Source organism: Microtus ochrogaster, chromosome 1 (assembly GCF_000317375.1).
Source record: "Microtus ochrogaster isolate Prairie Vole_2 chromosome 1, MicOch1.0, whole genome shotgun sequence".
In the NCBI taxonomy this organism is placed as follows: Eukaryota; Metazoa; Chordata; class Mammalia; order Rodentia; family Cricetidae; genus Microtus; species Microtus ochrogaster.
Window position 1 is genome coordinate 41,106,191 of NC_022009.1, and position 17,290 is coordinate 41,123,480.

Here is a 17,290-nt window from a genome sequence, read left to right on the forward strand (position 1 = left end):
GTAGACCAGGCTGGCCTCGAACTCACAGAGATCCGCCTGCCTCTGCCTCCCGAGTGCTGGGATTAAAGGCGTGCGCCACCACTGCCCGGCTTTAGGCCGGATTATTTATTGGCAATCTTGTCTCTGCCTTCTGAGTGCTGGAACTACAGTATACCAGATGCTCAGTTGAAACAGCCCTACCCCCACCCCAGCTGTTTATTAGGGCTTTAGAAATGCAAAAGGACTTCTTGTTTCATTTTTAAAGGTTTATTTTTTGTATTGCACTCTATCTAGCAGTGTGTTCTGTATTACTGTATTGCTTGCTCTCTGGCAGTGTGTCGGTATGGGTTCTTCCATTTAGTTTGGTGCTTCAGTGACGTTAATTCTTGGGGGAATAGAAATTTATTGATATATTTTACTTCAAAGTATACAGAGATATATTTTGTTGTGAAGCAAAATGTCTTCGAAAGTAAAAATTTGGAGTTGAGCATGGTGATACATGCCTGTAGTTCTAGCAATCTGGGGCTAAGGCAAGTAGGTTCATGGCCAGCCTGGGTTGCCCTGCATTTCCTGTCTGAAAAAAAAAAAATACAAGTTTGGGGAACATGGCAAGGATCAACTGTAGAAGTACATTTTTACTAAAGTACTTGTTCCAGTCATATTGATTAATTTCAAATTGTAGAATTTTTTGGCAGTAAAGAAAGTTTATCCAATTCCATTTTTAGTCCAGTTACAACGCAGGGATCACAACAAACGCAGCCACCACAGAGGCACTATGGCATTACCTCTCCTATCAGCTTAGCGGCCCCCAAGGAGACTGACTGCCTGCTAACACAGAAACTCATCGAGACTCTGAAGCCCTTTGGGGTTTTTGAAGAAGAAGAGGAACTGCAGCGCAGGTAGGATGTATGTGTGAACTTTAAGATGTTTATACTCAGTAAATTCTAAGTCTTCACTTACTTTGTAGATAAGGTTACTCTGAATCTTATTTGCTTGTTTCATACAAGTTGATATTCCCTAGAGAGAACTTGTTTCATACAGAGTTCTATTGCCTTAATTATGATTTTTGGGGGGGGGGGTAGTAGGGGAGCAGAACAGTTTTGGTTAGGGTTTAAACATTGTACATTGGGCAAGGCTCTACTGTTAAGCTACCCTTAGCTCAGTTGAAATTTTTGAAGGGGACTGGAGATTGACTCAGAGGTTAAGAACACTCAGCTCTTACAGAGGACCTGGGTTGAATTTCCAGTTCCACATGGTAGTTTTCACCCATCTGTAACTCCAATTTTAGGGGATTCAGTGCCCTCTTCTGACCTGGCCTTTGTAGGCACAAGGCACATGTGTGGTATACTGACATAAAATGCAGGTAAAATACCTATACACATAAAATTAAAAAAAAATTTCCAGTGGCTCTTGGTTATAATGCAGGATTGTCAGGAGAAAAGGAAATACTTTAACCAGTGTTATCAGTGCCAATGTTTAACCTCTTAAGTTTCTGATCTCTTACAAAATGTGAGTTTTGAGGCCAGGCCCACACCATTACATTGATCCCAGCTCTGAGGAGGCAATGGTGGGCATCTGGGTTATATAGTAAAACCTTATCCATAAACAACAAGTAAGTAAATAAATAGAAATAAAACCTAAAATAGTAGCAAATAACTATAATTCTCGCACCTGGGAGTCAGGATTGTGAGTTCTAAGTTAGCCTGGACTATGTGGTAAGAGCATGTCTCAAAAACAAGAACAAAAGTAAAACCTTGTGATCCATTTATTTATAATTTAATCTGTAATAGTGAATAACTTGTTAATTGCTTTATCAACAGGATTTTAATTTTGGGAAAATTAAATAACCTGGTGAAAGAATGGATACGAGAAATCAGCGAGAGTAAGGTAAGGTGATGCCACAGACCCAACTGTCCTACATCAGTTGGCCCTACTTGAATGAATTAAGTCTTTTGTGGTTTGTTTGTTTGTAAGGTAAGAGTTAGCTGTATGTTTCTCTGGGGCTCACTATATAGACCAGATGGGCCTAAAACTCACATAGGTTCACTTGCCTCTGCCTCCTAAGTGCTAGGACTAGGTGTGCCACCATACCAGAATTTTTATTCCTAAAACAGTTTCCAAGTTTCTTGTTATTTTGAAAGAAGTAAACTAAAAACAGTGACTTTTAAAAAAAAATAGTGCTTTCTGGTTGCAGTATTTCAGAGTCAGACCCAGTAGTTGTGAACTACTTTAATCACTTTTAAGGAAGGGTTCTCATGGTCGAGGTGGCCTTGGCACTGGGCTGCAGTCCCGCCATTTGGAAGGTGGGTAGGCAGGAGAATTGAAAGTTTGAGGTTAGCCTGAGCTGTGTTATGAGGCCATGTCTCTAATAAAGCAATGAAAGCAGTTTTTAAAAGTTTACTATTGCACACTTTTAATCTCATTACAGGCAGAGATACCTATGAGTTCGAGGCCAACCTGGTCTATAAAACAACTTCCAGGACAGTTAGGGCTGTTATACAGAGAAACCCTGTCTTAAAAAACAAAAGAAGCATACAAACAAAAGAAAGGTTTACTTCAGTTTTAGAATGTTCCAGGTCTGGATTCAGTCCCTACCATACTTGAGAATCTTAACTGTTTTTTTAAAAGTCCTGGAATAGCTTTGTTTTTTGTTTGTTTTTAATGAATTAATTTTTTATGTGTATGGGTATTTTGGCTTATAGGTGTGGCTAGTCATCAGATCCTCTGGACCATCTTTTTTGTGAGCTGTCACTGGGTACTAGGAACTGAACCTGGGTCTTCTAGAAGAGCAAATAGTGCTCTTAACCACTAAGTCATCTCTAGCCCCCACTTGTAGGTTTTGGTTTTTTTTTTTTTAGTGTTGTTTTGTTTTAGATACTCAAAAAGAACATCATTGTTTAGTTATGACATTTCCCTGAATTCATGGTACTTTGACTGTACTAATTTGCACAGTTAAGGAGTTCATTGGTATGCTTAATATTAAAGTAAAATTATTATTAGAGCTGTGTGGAATGTATTTGACAGATTCTTAATGTTCCATAAGTAGCAGTAATTTTTCTGCTGTAATAGAAAATGCATGTCTAATTTTTACACACCTGAAAGGCTGATAGATAACCAAGGGAAGACTCATAGGACAGGAGAGGGTATGAAGGGAAAATAAGTTATATGGTTTTAGGTAAGTTGATAGTGTTCTTATAATACATGTTTATATATTTAAACTGATTAAAAATTGATCAGCTGGAACATTTAAATGATGATTTTTATGTCCCACATTTCTTACTAACAAAGTTTTCTTTTTTTTTTTTTTTTTCTGGTTTTTCGAGACAGGGTTTCTCTGTGGCTTTGGAGCCTGTCCTGGAACTAGCTCTGTAGACCAGGCTGGTCTCGAACTCACAGAGATCCGCCTGCCTCTGCCTCCCGAGTGCTGGGATTAAAGGCATGCGCCACCATCGCCCGGCACTAACAAAGTTTTCAATAGAAAATTTGGAAAAATAAGTTTTATGAGCTGAGCAAGAAGTGTCCAAGCTTGTGTTTTTCTTCATTGAAGTTGGTACTACCCTTGTGTAGGAAGCATGGATTTATTGAAGAGCTTTTTTCTTAGATGCTAGTCAGGTAGACAAAGCCACAACTGGTTTGTATTTTGAGATGGTTTTAGTATGTAGCCCGGGTGGGCCTTGAACTTGATTACCTAAGTAGTGTGATGACTTTGACTTAGCTTTTACCTTCCTAATACTGGGAGTACAGTTATTTGCCACCATTCCTGGTCAGAACTGAATTTTTTTATTTTTATTTTATTTTTTTGAGATATGCCTGCTTGTCTATTGAGAACAGGCTTCATGAAGACTGTCCTGGACCTCCATGGCTCTCCTTCATAGTGTTGGGTGATAGGCAGTGCTAGGATTGCAGGGATGTGCACCACATCTGCCATCATGGATACTTTTGTTCTTCCCTCCCAGGGACTGGAGGACCTGATGAGTTTCTTGAACCAGTGCTTTATTTACTTGTATTTAGTAAGCACATAGAGCAGAGGCTTTGCATTTAATGTTTTCATCTGTGTGCAGTGTTAGGCTTGATCACCTTCCACTGTCTTCCTCTTCCCCGACCCCCATTTGTTAGTCATCTTCACCACAGAAAGTCCCCCATTTGCCTTTGTGTCATCTGTCTCTTGTCTAGATTCACAAATGAGATGATATGCAATATGGTTAGCCTGCATTTGGCTGATTTTGCTTAAAGTGATCTTTGGTTCCATCCATTTTCATCTAAAAGATATTTAATTAATGCATAAATTTTAAGATTTATTTTTGTGAGGCATTAATCTAACCCTCTAATTTTATTATTTTTCTTTTTTCCATTTTTTAAGACAGGGTTTCTCTGTACCGCTGGCTGTCTTGGAATGCACTCTGTAGACCAGGTTGGCCTTGAACTCACAAAGATCCCACTGCCTCTGCCTCCCGAGTGCTGGGATTAAAGGTGTACAACACAACCACCCGGCCCTAATTTTATTCTTTATGACTGAATAAATTCTACATACAAGATCTTAATCTTGTGGGAAGAGTAGTTGGGAAAGCTGTTTCTTTCGTCTGTAGACTGACTTTTTCACTCTGGTTTGTCTCGCAGTTTTTTAATTTCTTTTTTTTTTTTTTTGGTTTTTCGAGACAGGGTTTCTTTGTGGCTTTGGAGCCTGTCCTGGAACTAGCTCTGTAGACCAGGCTAGTCTCGAACTCACAGAGATTCGCTTGCCTCTGCCTCCCGAGTGCTGGGATTAAAGGCGTGCGCCACCACCGCCCGGCTCAGTTTTTTAATTTCATGAAATCTTATTTGCCAGTATTATTTCCTGATATCTTGGAGTCTTTCAGAAAATCTTTGCCTGCGTCTGTATTTTGAGGCATTCCATTTTTCTGTAGTAGTTGCAGAATTTCAGGTTATATTAAGGCGCACAGTTCTTTGTTTTTTAAACACAGTGTAAAAAGGGATCCAACTACTACTACTGTAGTATGTTTTTGATACCGTTATCAAAAATTTGTGGATGATCATAGATGGCTTTGGATTTATGGTGCTCCATCATCTGCCTCTAATGGTATCCCGTGCAAAATGTTGTTCCTGTCACTCAGTCTTTCTGCCTTAGGCTGCTAGCACTGAAGCAGGTTGCACAGTAAAAAAAGAAGAAAGCCCAACTTGGTAGAAATATCAGAAGTTTAAAGCTAATAATTTTTAGAACTTGTTTGCCAATGTTCCATTTCATAAAGATAGGACTAGTAGCTTTTGTGTTAACCTGCGTAGTTTTTTTTTTTTTTTGCTTATTTTGTTATTCAGAAAGCTAGCCAAAAATGTCCTTCCGTATGGTTACTAACCATAATTAAACTGATAATAGAGAACCTGTGAGGACAGTTACAGAACTACTCATTTGGGTGCAACACTGGTTCAAGAATATGAATTTGTGCTGAAAGAAAGCTGTAGCTGTTAGTTTACTTCTAAGGTCTTCTGTTGGTTCTCTGTGTGTTTTGAGGCAGTTCCATTCTGTTTTTGCTGTTGGCTCTTTAATATAAATTGAAATTGGGATTCACGGTTCTTTTGTCATTGTTCTTCCTGTGTAGGATTGCCTAGGCTAGTATGTATGCATTTTATGTTTCCTGATGAATTTAGAATTTTTCTTTTGTTTTGTGAAGAGTATTACTGGAAGTTCATGGTGATTGCTATTGATCTTTAGGTTACTTTCAATAATATTTACAGTATTCTGTCCAGTTCGTGAGCCTGAGAAATCTTTAGTGTTGTATTGAACCAGTGATTCTTTTGTTTCTTGAGGCATGATCTCCCTCCATAGACAGCCCAAAGTACCCTGAAATTTATAGTGATCCTCTTCTCAGCCTGCCAAGTACAAGGAGTACAGTTGCATGATACCATACCCTATTTGAACTAATAACTCTTATTTATTTAAATCTTGGTGGTCTTTATAGGTTTTTTTTTTTTTTGGATTTTTTTTGAGACAGGGTTTCTCTGTAGCTTTTTGGTTCCTGTCCTGGAAAACTAGCTCTTGTAGACCAGGCTGGCCTTGAACTCACAGAGATCCGCCTGCCTCTGCCTCCCGAGTGCTGGGATTAAAGGCGTGCGCCACCACCGCCCGGCTATAGTTTTATTTTTAACTGATTTTTGAGTTAATCTGTGTAGCCTTAGCTATCCTATAACTCGCTCTATAGATCATGAGGCTGGCTCGAACTCATAGAGCTCTGCCTGCCTCTGCCTCCCAAATACTGGCTCTTTATTCTTTCAGGGAAGATCTTGCTGTGTAGTTTAGATTAGCCTTGTTTAGCTTCTGGACAGCTGGAGCAGAAGCGTTGTTAGTTCTTCTGTGTGTCTTCCTAGGACGAGCCTGAGGATTAAGAAAAATTGTTTGGCTTAATAGAATGAGTCTCATTCCTCTCTGGTTTGGTTTGTGTTCTGTGAATAGTTTGGCTCTTTGACGAGTGTTGCAAGTTGATGAAAATGGGGCCTCATAAGGCGAGGCCTGTGCATGATTTTTCATCCATTGATAAGGTCTCTCTGTGATGACTTGGTACCTGACTCAGTTTTCCTATGAATATTTTTGGATATCATAATTTTGGGAGGGGGGAATCTCAGTTATTATTTTTATTACATTGATTTATTGTGCATGTGGTATGTGTGGAGGTCAGAGGACAATTTGCCTGAGTTGGGTGGGTCCTTCTACTGTATGGGCCTCTGGGATTAGTTACCCAGGTTGTCAGGCTTAGTGGCAAGTGCCTTTATGCACTGAGTGGTCTTGATGAACCTATTTTTATGTATTTATTCTTTGAGATGGGGTATCTTCTAGGCAGGCTGGCCCGAAGGGGTGTGTGTGTGTGTAAGAGAGAGAGAGAGAGACAGACAGACAGACCCCGACACCTTGAATTTTGACCCTTCTTTTACTTCCTCCCCAGTGCTGAGAGTTACAGGTACGTGCCACCATCCCAGTTTTGTGTAGTTAAAGTATAGCAATTTTATAGTTTCAGGGCTTGCGATTCTGAGGCAGGTAGATTGAATTGAGACTTTGAGATCAGCCTGGCTACACAGTTAAGAACTTGTCTCAAAACAAACAGAAACCTCACACACACACTAAATTGACAAAACTCAGAAATAGCTGTTACATCATTTGAAGTGGTGTCCCCCAGGCTTTGTTGACAACCATTGTTTTGTTCTACAGAATCTTCCACAATCTGTCATTGAAAATGTTGGAGGAAAAATTTTTACGTTTGGATCTTACAGACTAGGAGTACATACCAAAGGTAGGTAATTACTTATTTTGAGTTAATAAACTTTTATTTCTTAAGATTATGAGTTTTTTATGAGTCATACACAAGATTGAATTAGCAAGGAAGTGAGAATCCTTAAGGAATTTTAAATTCAGATAGAGCCTTCTATACCTGATGGTTGTGATGCAGTGAAGTAATAACTCAGTTCACCATTGGAGTAAGCCACATTTTCTGTATTGAACAGCATGTGGCTGTCTGCTATATTGGGAAGTGTTGGTGCAGGGCAGTTCCTATTTGGACAGTTTTCTGTAGATTCCTTCTTCCTTTCTGAAGAGTAACACTGGCTATGAGAAAAGTCAAGCTCCAAGAAAGTTGTCGTTTTCTTGTCCTCATTTCTTTATTGCTGGTAAGATTGTAAAATACAGCTTAGCAAAAACTGAGCCTAATGGGTCTGTAGCTACTGGTGATCACATTGAATATTAACTTTTTTTTGAAAAGGGTAACTTTTTTAAGAAATACTTTTTTATTGTCTATGTATGACTTTTCTTAAGCATACAAGCATGTGTACCACATGTGTGACAGGTACTTGCAAGAAGCCAGAAAGGGACATTGACCCCCTGGATCTGGGGTTTAGAGGGCTGGTGTGAGCTACCATGTAGGCTGTGAACTAATGTTTGGTGCTCTGCACTACTGATCCACCTCACCAGCCTCCAGAAACTAAATTTTAATCTTCATTGTCTTATTTATTCCTTAAAGTAATTTCACTCTCAAAAATACGAGTCAGAGTCTTAGGAGACAGAACCAGTGTATACAACTCAAGTGGAAGAGGTCACACTGTTAAACCGTGTGAATGCCTTGGCACTCTATTTTCTTTTGTCTTAGTGCTCTGTCTAGCTATAGTATGTTTACTTTTGATACGTCCTGTGCACCTTGTAGGATGCGCTTCAGGTGACTTTTTGAGTATGATATCTAGTCTTGAGAATTGACCTGATTCCATGGAGATCTGTTTGATCAAGTTTAGTTTTACTGCTTTTCAGCAGAGCGCTCTATGTACCAGTAAAACTGGAGTTTTTTGTTTGTTTGTTTGTTTGAGACAGGGTTTCTCTGTGTAGCCAGGCTGTCTTGGAACTCTCTTTGTAGACCAGGCTGCCCTCAAACTCACAGAGATCTTCCTGCCTCTGGCTTCTGAGTGCTGATATCAAAGACTTGCCAACACGGCTCAACTTGTGGTTAGTTTAAGAATGACACCAAGACCATGGATAAGTGCACTCAAGGAAAGTTCTGGCTCATCCTTGTTTTGACTTGTTTATGAAGTCTAATTTGAATACAGTGTGTCTGAAGAAAAGCATACCAATTAGTTAGCATTGCCTTTCTCCACTGACTGATTATGTTTGTCAGGGGGTAAAGTTCTAGAGCTTGCTGATGTTGTGTCAACTAATATCAAATACCATTATTGTTAAGATAACAAGGCAATTTCTTTGTACTACTGTGTAATGGTTGAATTTTTATTTTTTAAGGTGCTGATATTGATGCGTTGTGTGTTGCACCAAGACATGTTGATCGGAGTGACTTTTTCACCTCATTCTATGATAAATTGAAATTACAAGAAGAAGTAAAAGACTTAAGAGTATGTAAATATTGGGGCAAGAGAGGAAGGGTTAAAAAGATACCACTTAGTCCTTTGAGAGAAATTTATGTTAGAGGTAGAGGAATCACTAATTGAGCTATTCCAGTTTTCCAGGCCATTTTGAGTACTCAACATGCATTTGCCTTGTGTATTTTATAACAAAACTAGAATGATAAACCTATACTTAGAAATTAGTAAATAGCTGGGGAGGGGGGTTGCACGCCTTTAGTCTCAGCACTCAGGAGGCAGAAATAGGCGGATCTCTGGGAGTTCGAGGCCAGCCTGCTCTACAGAGTGAGTTCCAGGACAGGCTCCAAAGCTACAGAGAAACCCAGTCTCAGTAAACACAGGGGTGGGGTGGGGTAGGGGGGATTAGGAAATAGAAGTGGATAAGTAATGAAAAAGCTGACATACCATGACAGATAAAAAGGATTTTGAGTGTTAAATTTCATTGCTAAGAACTTATTTTTTTGTTGGGATTCTGCTAAATTATCTTTCATTTATTTAATTTTAAATTTTACCTTCATTTTATATACTCACCATAATTCCCCTTCCTCCTCTCTTCCTGCTGCCCACTCCCTACTCCCAGCTAAATTATCCTGAAACAATTTCAAGTTCCTTATTTTAACAAGTGCCAATAATAGCCACATGTAGCACACCTGTAATCTGGGCCGTTGGGGATTAGAGGCAGGAGGATCAGAAGTTCAGGATATTTTCAACTGAGTGACTGTTTTGAGTCCAGGTTGTTCTAAATAAGACCCTGGCCCAGACAGACTAAGGGAAAACGTAGCAGAAGCATGTCATGGACTTATGAAGCTTCAGGAACTAAACTTGTTTACTTTCTCACAGGCTGTTGAAGAGGCATTTGTACCAGTCATCAAACTCTGTTTTGATGGAATAGAGGTAAGATCTAGTCCTAGCAGGCAGCTTTTTGTATGGACTGTCCTGGATTTTGGTCAGTGTAGATAAACATTTGATTGCCAGTAAGAATTTGTGAGTTGGTTGGTACTAACAATTTTTTGTCATGGAAGTTGAGTGTCTGTTTTTGTAGAATATGTCTGTTAGATTCTTTTTCCAGCAGCAAGTGTGAACTGAACTGAAGGATCTAGGGCTGGAAGCTGCTGCAAAGCAGTTTTTTTGATATTTTGTTCACATGTGAATTTTGTGTTCTGATTCAGGCAATAAGTAAATGGTCTGTGTTTGAAGGAGCTTTTCTCTCTATGTCAGTTTGCATAGGTACTTTAAAAGATGGGGTAGTGTGAGCTAGCAGGACTTTAAGTACTTTGGCAGCAGATTTAGTGCGTGTTCTGGTGTTTGCCTCTACTGCTGCTTCTGGGGAGCACAGAGGTCTGTCTGCAGAGTTATTTCTATTAAGTTAATAGTGACTTGATGATAATGTTGCTGATTATAAAATTGAGATATGGAAAGAATTACTTGCTGGTATTTTTCTGTATTTGGGGTTAGTTTTAGAATTGTTATAGGATGCCTAACTTTTATGAAAGGTTAAACTATTGATTCTACTAAGTAGACAAAATGTTATGAATTTGGTTACAAATTAAATTTGCATAAATAATTATAGCCAGTATTTAAATATAAAACTATAATTAAAATATAACCTGACATCCAATTTACCTACTGGTTTTGCTTTCTTTTTATGTGAAAGTAAGTGATTATGTGAGCTCCTTTCTGAGCTAATATCTGCTCCACCCTAGACAGGCCTTTGTGCTCCCCAGAAGCAGCAGGAGAGGCAGACACCAGAGCAAGGGACTACCTTTCCTATCAAAGTACTTATCCCCCATTTTTGCCCCTTTAAATATGCAGCTAGCTTACAGCTCCTACAGATGATAAAGCAGAAGTTAATTCAAGTGTATGCATTTAGCAAAATTAGTAGACTTCTTATAGTTGAAATGACATGTAGTATATGTTAATTCTAGTTCTTATCTCCATTTGCATGCTTTGGCCTCTGATTAATGCCTGTGTCTGCAGTTTGGGCTTCTTGTGAGGCCATTGTAGCCATTGCAGTGTTCATGGTTATGAAAGGGCTTTAAGAATTTTTTTAATATAGAAATACCATAAAATTAGTTAGATATGGAATATAGATTTTATTTTTTTGTTTTAGATTGATATTTTGTTTGCAAGATTAGCACTGCAGACTATTCCAGAAGATTTGGACCTACGAGATGACAGTTTGCTTAAAAACCTAGATATAAGATGCATAAGAAGCCTTAATGGTATGTAAAAAGCCTGCTTCTCTTTGTGGTGTTGGAGTTTTTCTTTTTTTTTTTTTAAATAGTAAATAACAGCTTTTAAAATGTATGCTTTGTAATGAAGGTGTTTGTAGCCTGTTGTTAATGTATTATGAATACAATAAAACATTCTTTTCGTGGTAGACTACAGAGCAGTGTCTGGTAGTTTATTTGCTCACTGATGATCTTAATAGTTTTTCCTGTTATTAATGGTATCCTCGTAATACTGACATTTGTAATGTTGCTAGTAATTGAGGTTTTACTGTGTAGCCCTTCATTAATTTGCACTTGATATTTGCTTCATAATGTTATCAGATGAGAGAGAGGGGTTTTCTCTGAAATGCTAGAATAGCTCATTACCAGTACTTTGGGACAACCATTGGAAGCTCGGGGCATCTGGACAGGAAAAAGTTTCAGTTACTAGTTGCAAGATTAACTACCACAGTATGTTAGTTTTGGTTTAGGATGATGCTTGGGACAGGAAATAACTACTTGATTTACTACTGAATCACATTCTGCCAAATAAGGTTTTAATTTGAGGATAGTCTTAGAAAATTATCACTATCATAATTCCTTTGATGGCTTAATGTTCTGTTTCTCTCACTCCTGTTAATCAGGTTGCAGGGTAACCGATGAGATTTTACATCTAGTACCAAACATTGACAACTTCAGGTTAACTCTGAGAGCCATCAAACTGTGGGCCAAACGTGAGTTCAGAATTTGTTGGCTAGCTTATTAAAAACATTTAAGCTCTTCTTAACACTAACTTATATTTTTGCTTTTCCCTTATCAACAGGGCACAACATCTATTCCAATATATTAGGTTTCCTCGGTGGTGTTTCCTGGGCTATGCTAGTAGCAAGAACTTGCCAGCTTTATCCAAATGCAATAGCATCCACTCTTGTACATAAATTTTTCTTGGTATTTTCTAAATGGTATGTTTTTAGATTATATTACAATAAAATTGATTGTAGACACTGAAGTTTAGTCTTATTTCTATGACATTTCTACAGCTGTTTCAGATTCCAATTTTAGTTTGTGGGCTGAGGGTGTAGTTCAGTGGTAGAGTGCTTGCCTGGCATATGCAAGGCCTTGTGTTCAGTCACCAGTCCCGCCAAAAACAAAAAACAAAAAACAAAAAAAAAAACAGTTTTAGCTCAAGATACAGCTACCATTTGGGAAGAGACATTGAATATGAAAAGGCAGACCTAAACTCCATTTCTTTAACCTAGTTCTTCCAGGATCATAAGGCAGATAATGCCTGTTCTACTTGTGTGAGCCTATCCTCCTAATAAACTCTGAACTTTAGCTACTGTAATGTGTGCTGATCTCATGCGTTGATAGGTTGGTTAGAACTTACACACACTTCTATTCTACTTTCGTTTTGAATGCTTCTAAATGTTTGGCCATTGTTTTTGTGGTTGCGTTTTGCTTACTTCCAGCTGTTCATTGTCTTGGCAAAACCTTAAAAGTATCACTTTTTATAAGAATTAAAAAAGTACATTAAGTGATTGAAAAAATAATGTAGTTGCTGAATCCTTTGAGACTTAGTCCAGGAAAAATTCGTTATATTTTCCTAATGAAGATGTGCATGTTGATGAATTTTGATTTAGGAAAAGTTCAAGACATTGCCAATTTGTGTTGATTACCTTGACCCAAAAAGTTAGGGTTTTAATCAGATTATCTTAAAGAGATTTGTCTTCTATATTTTCAACTCCTTCGTTTCTTCCATGTGAAACAAGAATTGTTCCTTTATAGTCACTTTGTAACAGCTAGACTCATGGATATAATTTATAATTACAGTGGCTACTTCCCAGTTTAGTTCTGTTGCTTTGCCTTTGTAACAAAGAGTGAGGTGTGATAAGGTCAAAGACTTAGAACTTCTCCAAAGGTGATACACAAACATTTTTCATCTTTGATCTCTATAAAGTGAAAGAAATAGCATTTCACTGTATTATATAGTATATATGGGAAACAACATCCTTGACTTTTACAGTTATTCCTATCACTTTGACTGTAGTCAGAAGTAACTTCTCATATGTCCGTGGATGGAATTAGTGTGAAGACAGGATTCTTTTTTTCTCTAAATGGGATTAACCTTGCTAAAGGTTGAGGTGAACACATTAGATGTTTTGAGATTGACACTTTTTTATTTGCATAGTGCTTTATCAGTTCTCTGACAGCAGGTATTTGCCATGAGTTTGAGAAAACATCAAATGGTTAATTTTGTAGAGAGATACTATGTCAACAGAAAGGATTGAGAGACTGGTGTATATGCCAAGTGAGTAAAATAGGGCCACATTCACAAATGCTGTATGTTTAACAAAATACGTTTAGATGCTAATATCCAGTAGTCTTATCAAGTGCTACAATCTTTTTGAACAGGGAATGGCCAAATCCAGTGCTATTGAAACAGCCTGAAGAATGCAATCTTAATTTGCCTGTGTGGGACCCAAGGGTTAGTGTATTATTTTTTCCCCTACAAATTCACACTGTTCAATAACAAAAGTCACCTGCATAAACTTCAAGGAAGCCGCCCAGTCCTTACAAATGAGTGGATGCACTCATAGTACCCTTGTTCTAGATGACCTGCTCTCTAGTGTCCCCTGGTGTGAGAAGTGTGATGATGTACCCTGTAAACCATGTCTAATGTACACAGTTGGCACAGATTTTACTAACAACGCTTTCCATAGAGAACTATTTTGTAAGTCAAAGTTGTGGGTGTTTGCGCTTTAAAAAAATAATAAAAGGATACTAAAAATCCCTGTATATTTTTTATTTGATCTAAGTACTTTGTTAAGATTGACTTGTAGAAAGCTCTTGCGTAGTGTTTCTATGTAGCAGATGGCTCCTAAGCACTATTGCAGTGCCTGTGCTATAATTGTAAAAAGATGTTTAGATGCTTCAGAGCTGCAGAAGTGTGTTGGCTAAGGAAGAGCATCCGTTTTGTTGAGAAGTGTCACATAGCATTTACTGCCTATACTTTCTAGATGTTAGTAACATGAGCTTTATTGATTAATTAATAAAAGGAATTAATTTAAATCAAAACTTTCTAGGTTTTTGAGATTACAAGTTTTTAAAAATTAGTTTGTTATTTATTACAGTATCAAAGCCTTTTAATTTCAGTCAGGCTCAGCCCCAAATTGTGCACTTTCATGTTGCCTAAGCTTGAAGGCGTTTAAGGGAGAGTGAGTTGTAGTTGCTTCTGTGGTGATGAACTCTTTAGTGTACAGATGAGCAGTCACTAAATCAGCCTGTTGTCTCAACAGCCCAGAGCTGTTCTGCCCTGTGCTAATAAGCGTAAGCTTCTGATAGCTGAAAGTTTGGAGGGTCAGTCCAATCTTATTTAAACTGAGTTTTATAAGTAAGAACACTTAAAAGTGTAATTCTGCATGCATCCTCATTTATGCTGCTGAATAAGGAAAAGCAGTAGATTTACAACTACATCTTTCTGTTTTGCTTTGTTTTTGCCCAGCAGGTGCACGCAGTCAGGTTTCAAGGTAGTCATGCCTCCAGCATGGGAACAGACTATTGGCTAGATCTCTCATTCTGTAAAAAGTTTCTATAAAACAGTCTCCTGACATGGTTTTTATTTCTCAACTCCAGCTATGAATGAAGTAAAATGTAATCATTGGTTCAGTTTAACAAGGGGTGAAAGTCCAAGTGTCTGTTGTATATATACTTGAAGAAACTGATTGGCTGTTGTTGTATGTAGGTAAACCCCAGTGATAGGTACCATCTTATGCCTATAATTACACCAGCATACCCACAGCAGAACTCCACGTACAATGTGTCCGTTTCAACACGGATGGTCATGGTTGAGGAGTTTAAACAAGGTAAGTGTTTCTGATTCTGCTCTACTTTATACACGAAGGGTCTGTCTACTGTTACAGACCCAACAGTTAGCTAGTTGTGTGATTTAACTGAATTGCCAAACTGGATTTGTGCATTTATTTTTGATCACATATTGCAGAGTAACAATTTTTATAAGCAGAATTGTTGGAAAATGAAGGCACACTTAAGATGTGTACTTCTGGCTTCTTTGAAGGCTGTGTCATCAGAGTTGATGCCATATAGCCTTTATGAGGGACACAAGGGATGGATGGGATTTACATTTCCAGGAAAGAACTTGGAGGGTAGTTGGGGCCCAAAACCCTGCCTTTGAGAAGACCCTTGACTTTGGGCCCCAGTTTATTTTAAATTTAAAGCTATTACTAATTGCTATCTTAATTCCTCAAAGAATCAAGGTGGCTGAAGGCATCGGGTAGAAAAGGCCGTGTACTGTATTCAGCCTTAAGTTGACTAACTCTTGACTTCACGTAAGAAAGCTTTTTAACAGGAAAGGCTTCTTGCCTATTAGAGATAGCAATAACTTGTTTGAAAAAGTCAGGAACATTATGTGGGTGACTTTTCTTTCAGGTAACTACTGTGCTTCTGTTTGAGCAAGCCTTCCTGTGTGCATGACATTTTATTAATAATGGCCCTTTATCGGGAATGTGGTTCTCAGAAAATTTTCCAGTGCTTTTGAAAAACGTGTAAAATGTGCTCTAAGGACGTGAAACAAACCTTCCATTGCTAATGTTTAAGATTATAGTGAATGCATGTAGTATGTTTAAAATATATTTAAAATTCTATATTGCTAGGTTGAAACATACAAATATTCTAATATGTTTTTAATTTAGGTCTTGCTATCACAGATGAAATTTTGCTGAGTAAGGCAGAGTGGTCCAAACTTTTTGAAGCTCCAAACTTCTTTCAGAAGTACAAGTATGTATTTTAAGGCATGTCAGCCATGTTGCTCTTAAGTAGTGGTTAACAGTGGCATATGTGGTATCTCTTGCCAGGTTAGTGAACTCTGGAGTCTCTTCAATGTCTGTAGTTTTCCTTACTGTCACAAAGGACTTAGCCTTTTTAGTAACTCTGGTTTTGGGCTTTTTTTTTTTTCTTTATCAATAAAATGTGTCAGTCTTAGAGTTTTGTTGCTTGATTGACCCAACATTCCTACTGTGTGTCAACAGCATCAGTTTTAGGAGTGTCACTTGTCATCGTGACAGTCTGTACTTAGCAAGCAGATAAGCTCTTAACTATCTATTTTCAGTTCTTTCTCAAGAAACTTCTTCTATTTAATTCTGACAACTTAGCCAGGGTATTTAGAACATGCACAGACCCAATGAATGTCAATGTGTTTGGCTGATTTAATGTTTTCAGTAATTAGCAGCACACCATTGGCCTACTATTTATTTCCCCTTTCAAAAATATGTCTGCAAACAGTTTTCTAACAATTTAAGTGGGTATAATTTTTATTAATGTCTTTAATATAATGATTTAACACCTTAGAGATTAAAAGCCTTATGAATTGTGTTGTGTTGAAAATGTAAGTTACAATAAATCTTAAAGAAATAACAAAAACCAAATATGGACTCGAACTTTTATTTGCCCTGGGCTGAAAAATTAGCAAAGTCCCACTTAAATTTTTGCTTTAATGCTTGAGATTTTCCTGACCATTTGATTTTGTGTTGAATTGTGTTTTGTTAAATACTTTAAGCAAGATTATTTTATATTTTTCCCAAATTAAAAGTAAGAATGATGACCTTCATGACGTCTCTGTGTTTTGTTTCTGTATTTGCATGAAAAAGCAGTGATGGAGCCGGTTTAACTGTTGTGTCCGGGAGCACTGTGTTGTCAGTGAGAGTGGCAGAAGTAGCATAGTATCAAAGTGCTTTTGTTTCCTTGCTCATTCTCTAGATTACTTTCCATTGGCAGATAATTGTTTTTTAATGTCGAGGAGATGACCAATGAGTATTTAACAATATGCCAACACTTGAAAACTACCATACATGAGACATAGTTGCATCAAGAAAAATAAGACCTCAAAGACTCAAAGACCAGTGTTCCTCAGTTGCTAAGTCTCAAATATGAACACTTCCTTTCCCTGTCTCATCTGTAGTTATCAGAGCTGGAGAAAGAGGGGAACTTGTGTTTTAGTAGCTTCGACTTTAGGAAAGATGAATGCTAGCATGGAGTAGACCTCACTCCAGGTTTTTTTGTTGTTGTTTTTGTTTGTTTGGTTGGGTTTTTTTTGGTTTTCGAGACAGGGTTTCTCTGTGGCTTTGGAGCCTGTCCTGGAACGAGCTCTGTAGACCAGGCTGGTCTCGAACTCACAGAGATCCGCCTGCCTCTGCCTCCCGAGTGCT

General features: G+C 38.0%; 1 protein-coding gene across 2 annotated transcripts in view; it reads left to right on the forward strand.

Annotated features, from left to right (window-relative positions):
• Positions 1-17,290, forward strand: part of Papola (poly(A) polymerase alpha) — a 53,601-nt gene that overhangs the window by 11,613 nt on the left and 24,698 nt on the right. For both annotated transcript variants that reach the window (XM_005343525.2, XM_013345859.2), the window contains exons 2-12: positions 705-878; positions 1,800-1,866; positions 7,175-7,256; positions 8,741-8,850; positions 9,700-9,753; positions 10,970-11,081; positions 11,714-11,803; positions 11,893-12,031; positions 13,482-13,554; positions 14,812-14,932; positions 15,779-15,863. In XM_005343525.2, the coding sequence (XP_005343582.1) occupies positions 705-878; positions 1,800-1,866; positions 7,175-7,256; positions 8,741-8,850; positions 9,700-9,753; positions 10,970-11,081; positions 11,714-11,803; positions 11,893-12,031; positions 13,482-13,554; positions 14,812-14,932; positions 15,779-15,863 (1,107 nt within the window). The remainder of the gene's footprint in view (positions 1-704; positions 879-1,799; positions 1,867-7,174; positions 7,257-8,740; positions 8,851-9,699; positions 9,754-10,969; positions 11,082-11,713; positions 11,804-11,892; positions 12,032-13,481; positions 13,555-14,811; positions 14,933-15,778; positions 15,864-17,290) is intronic.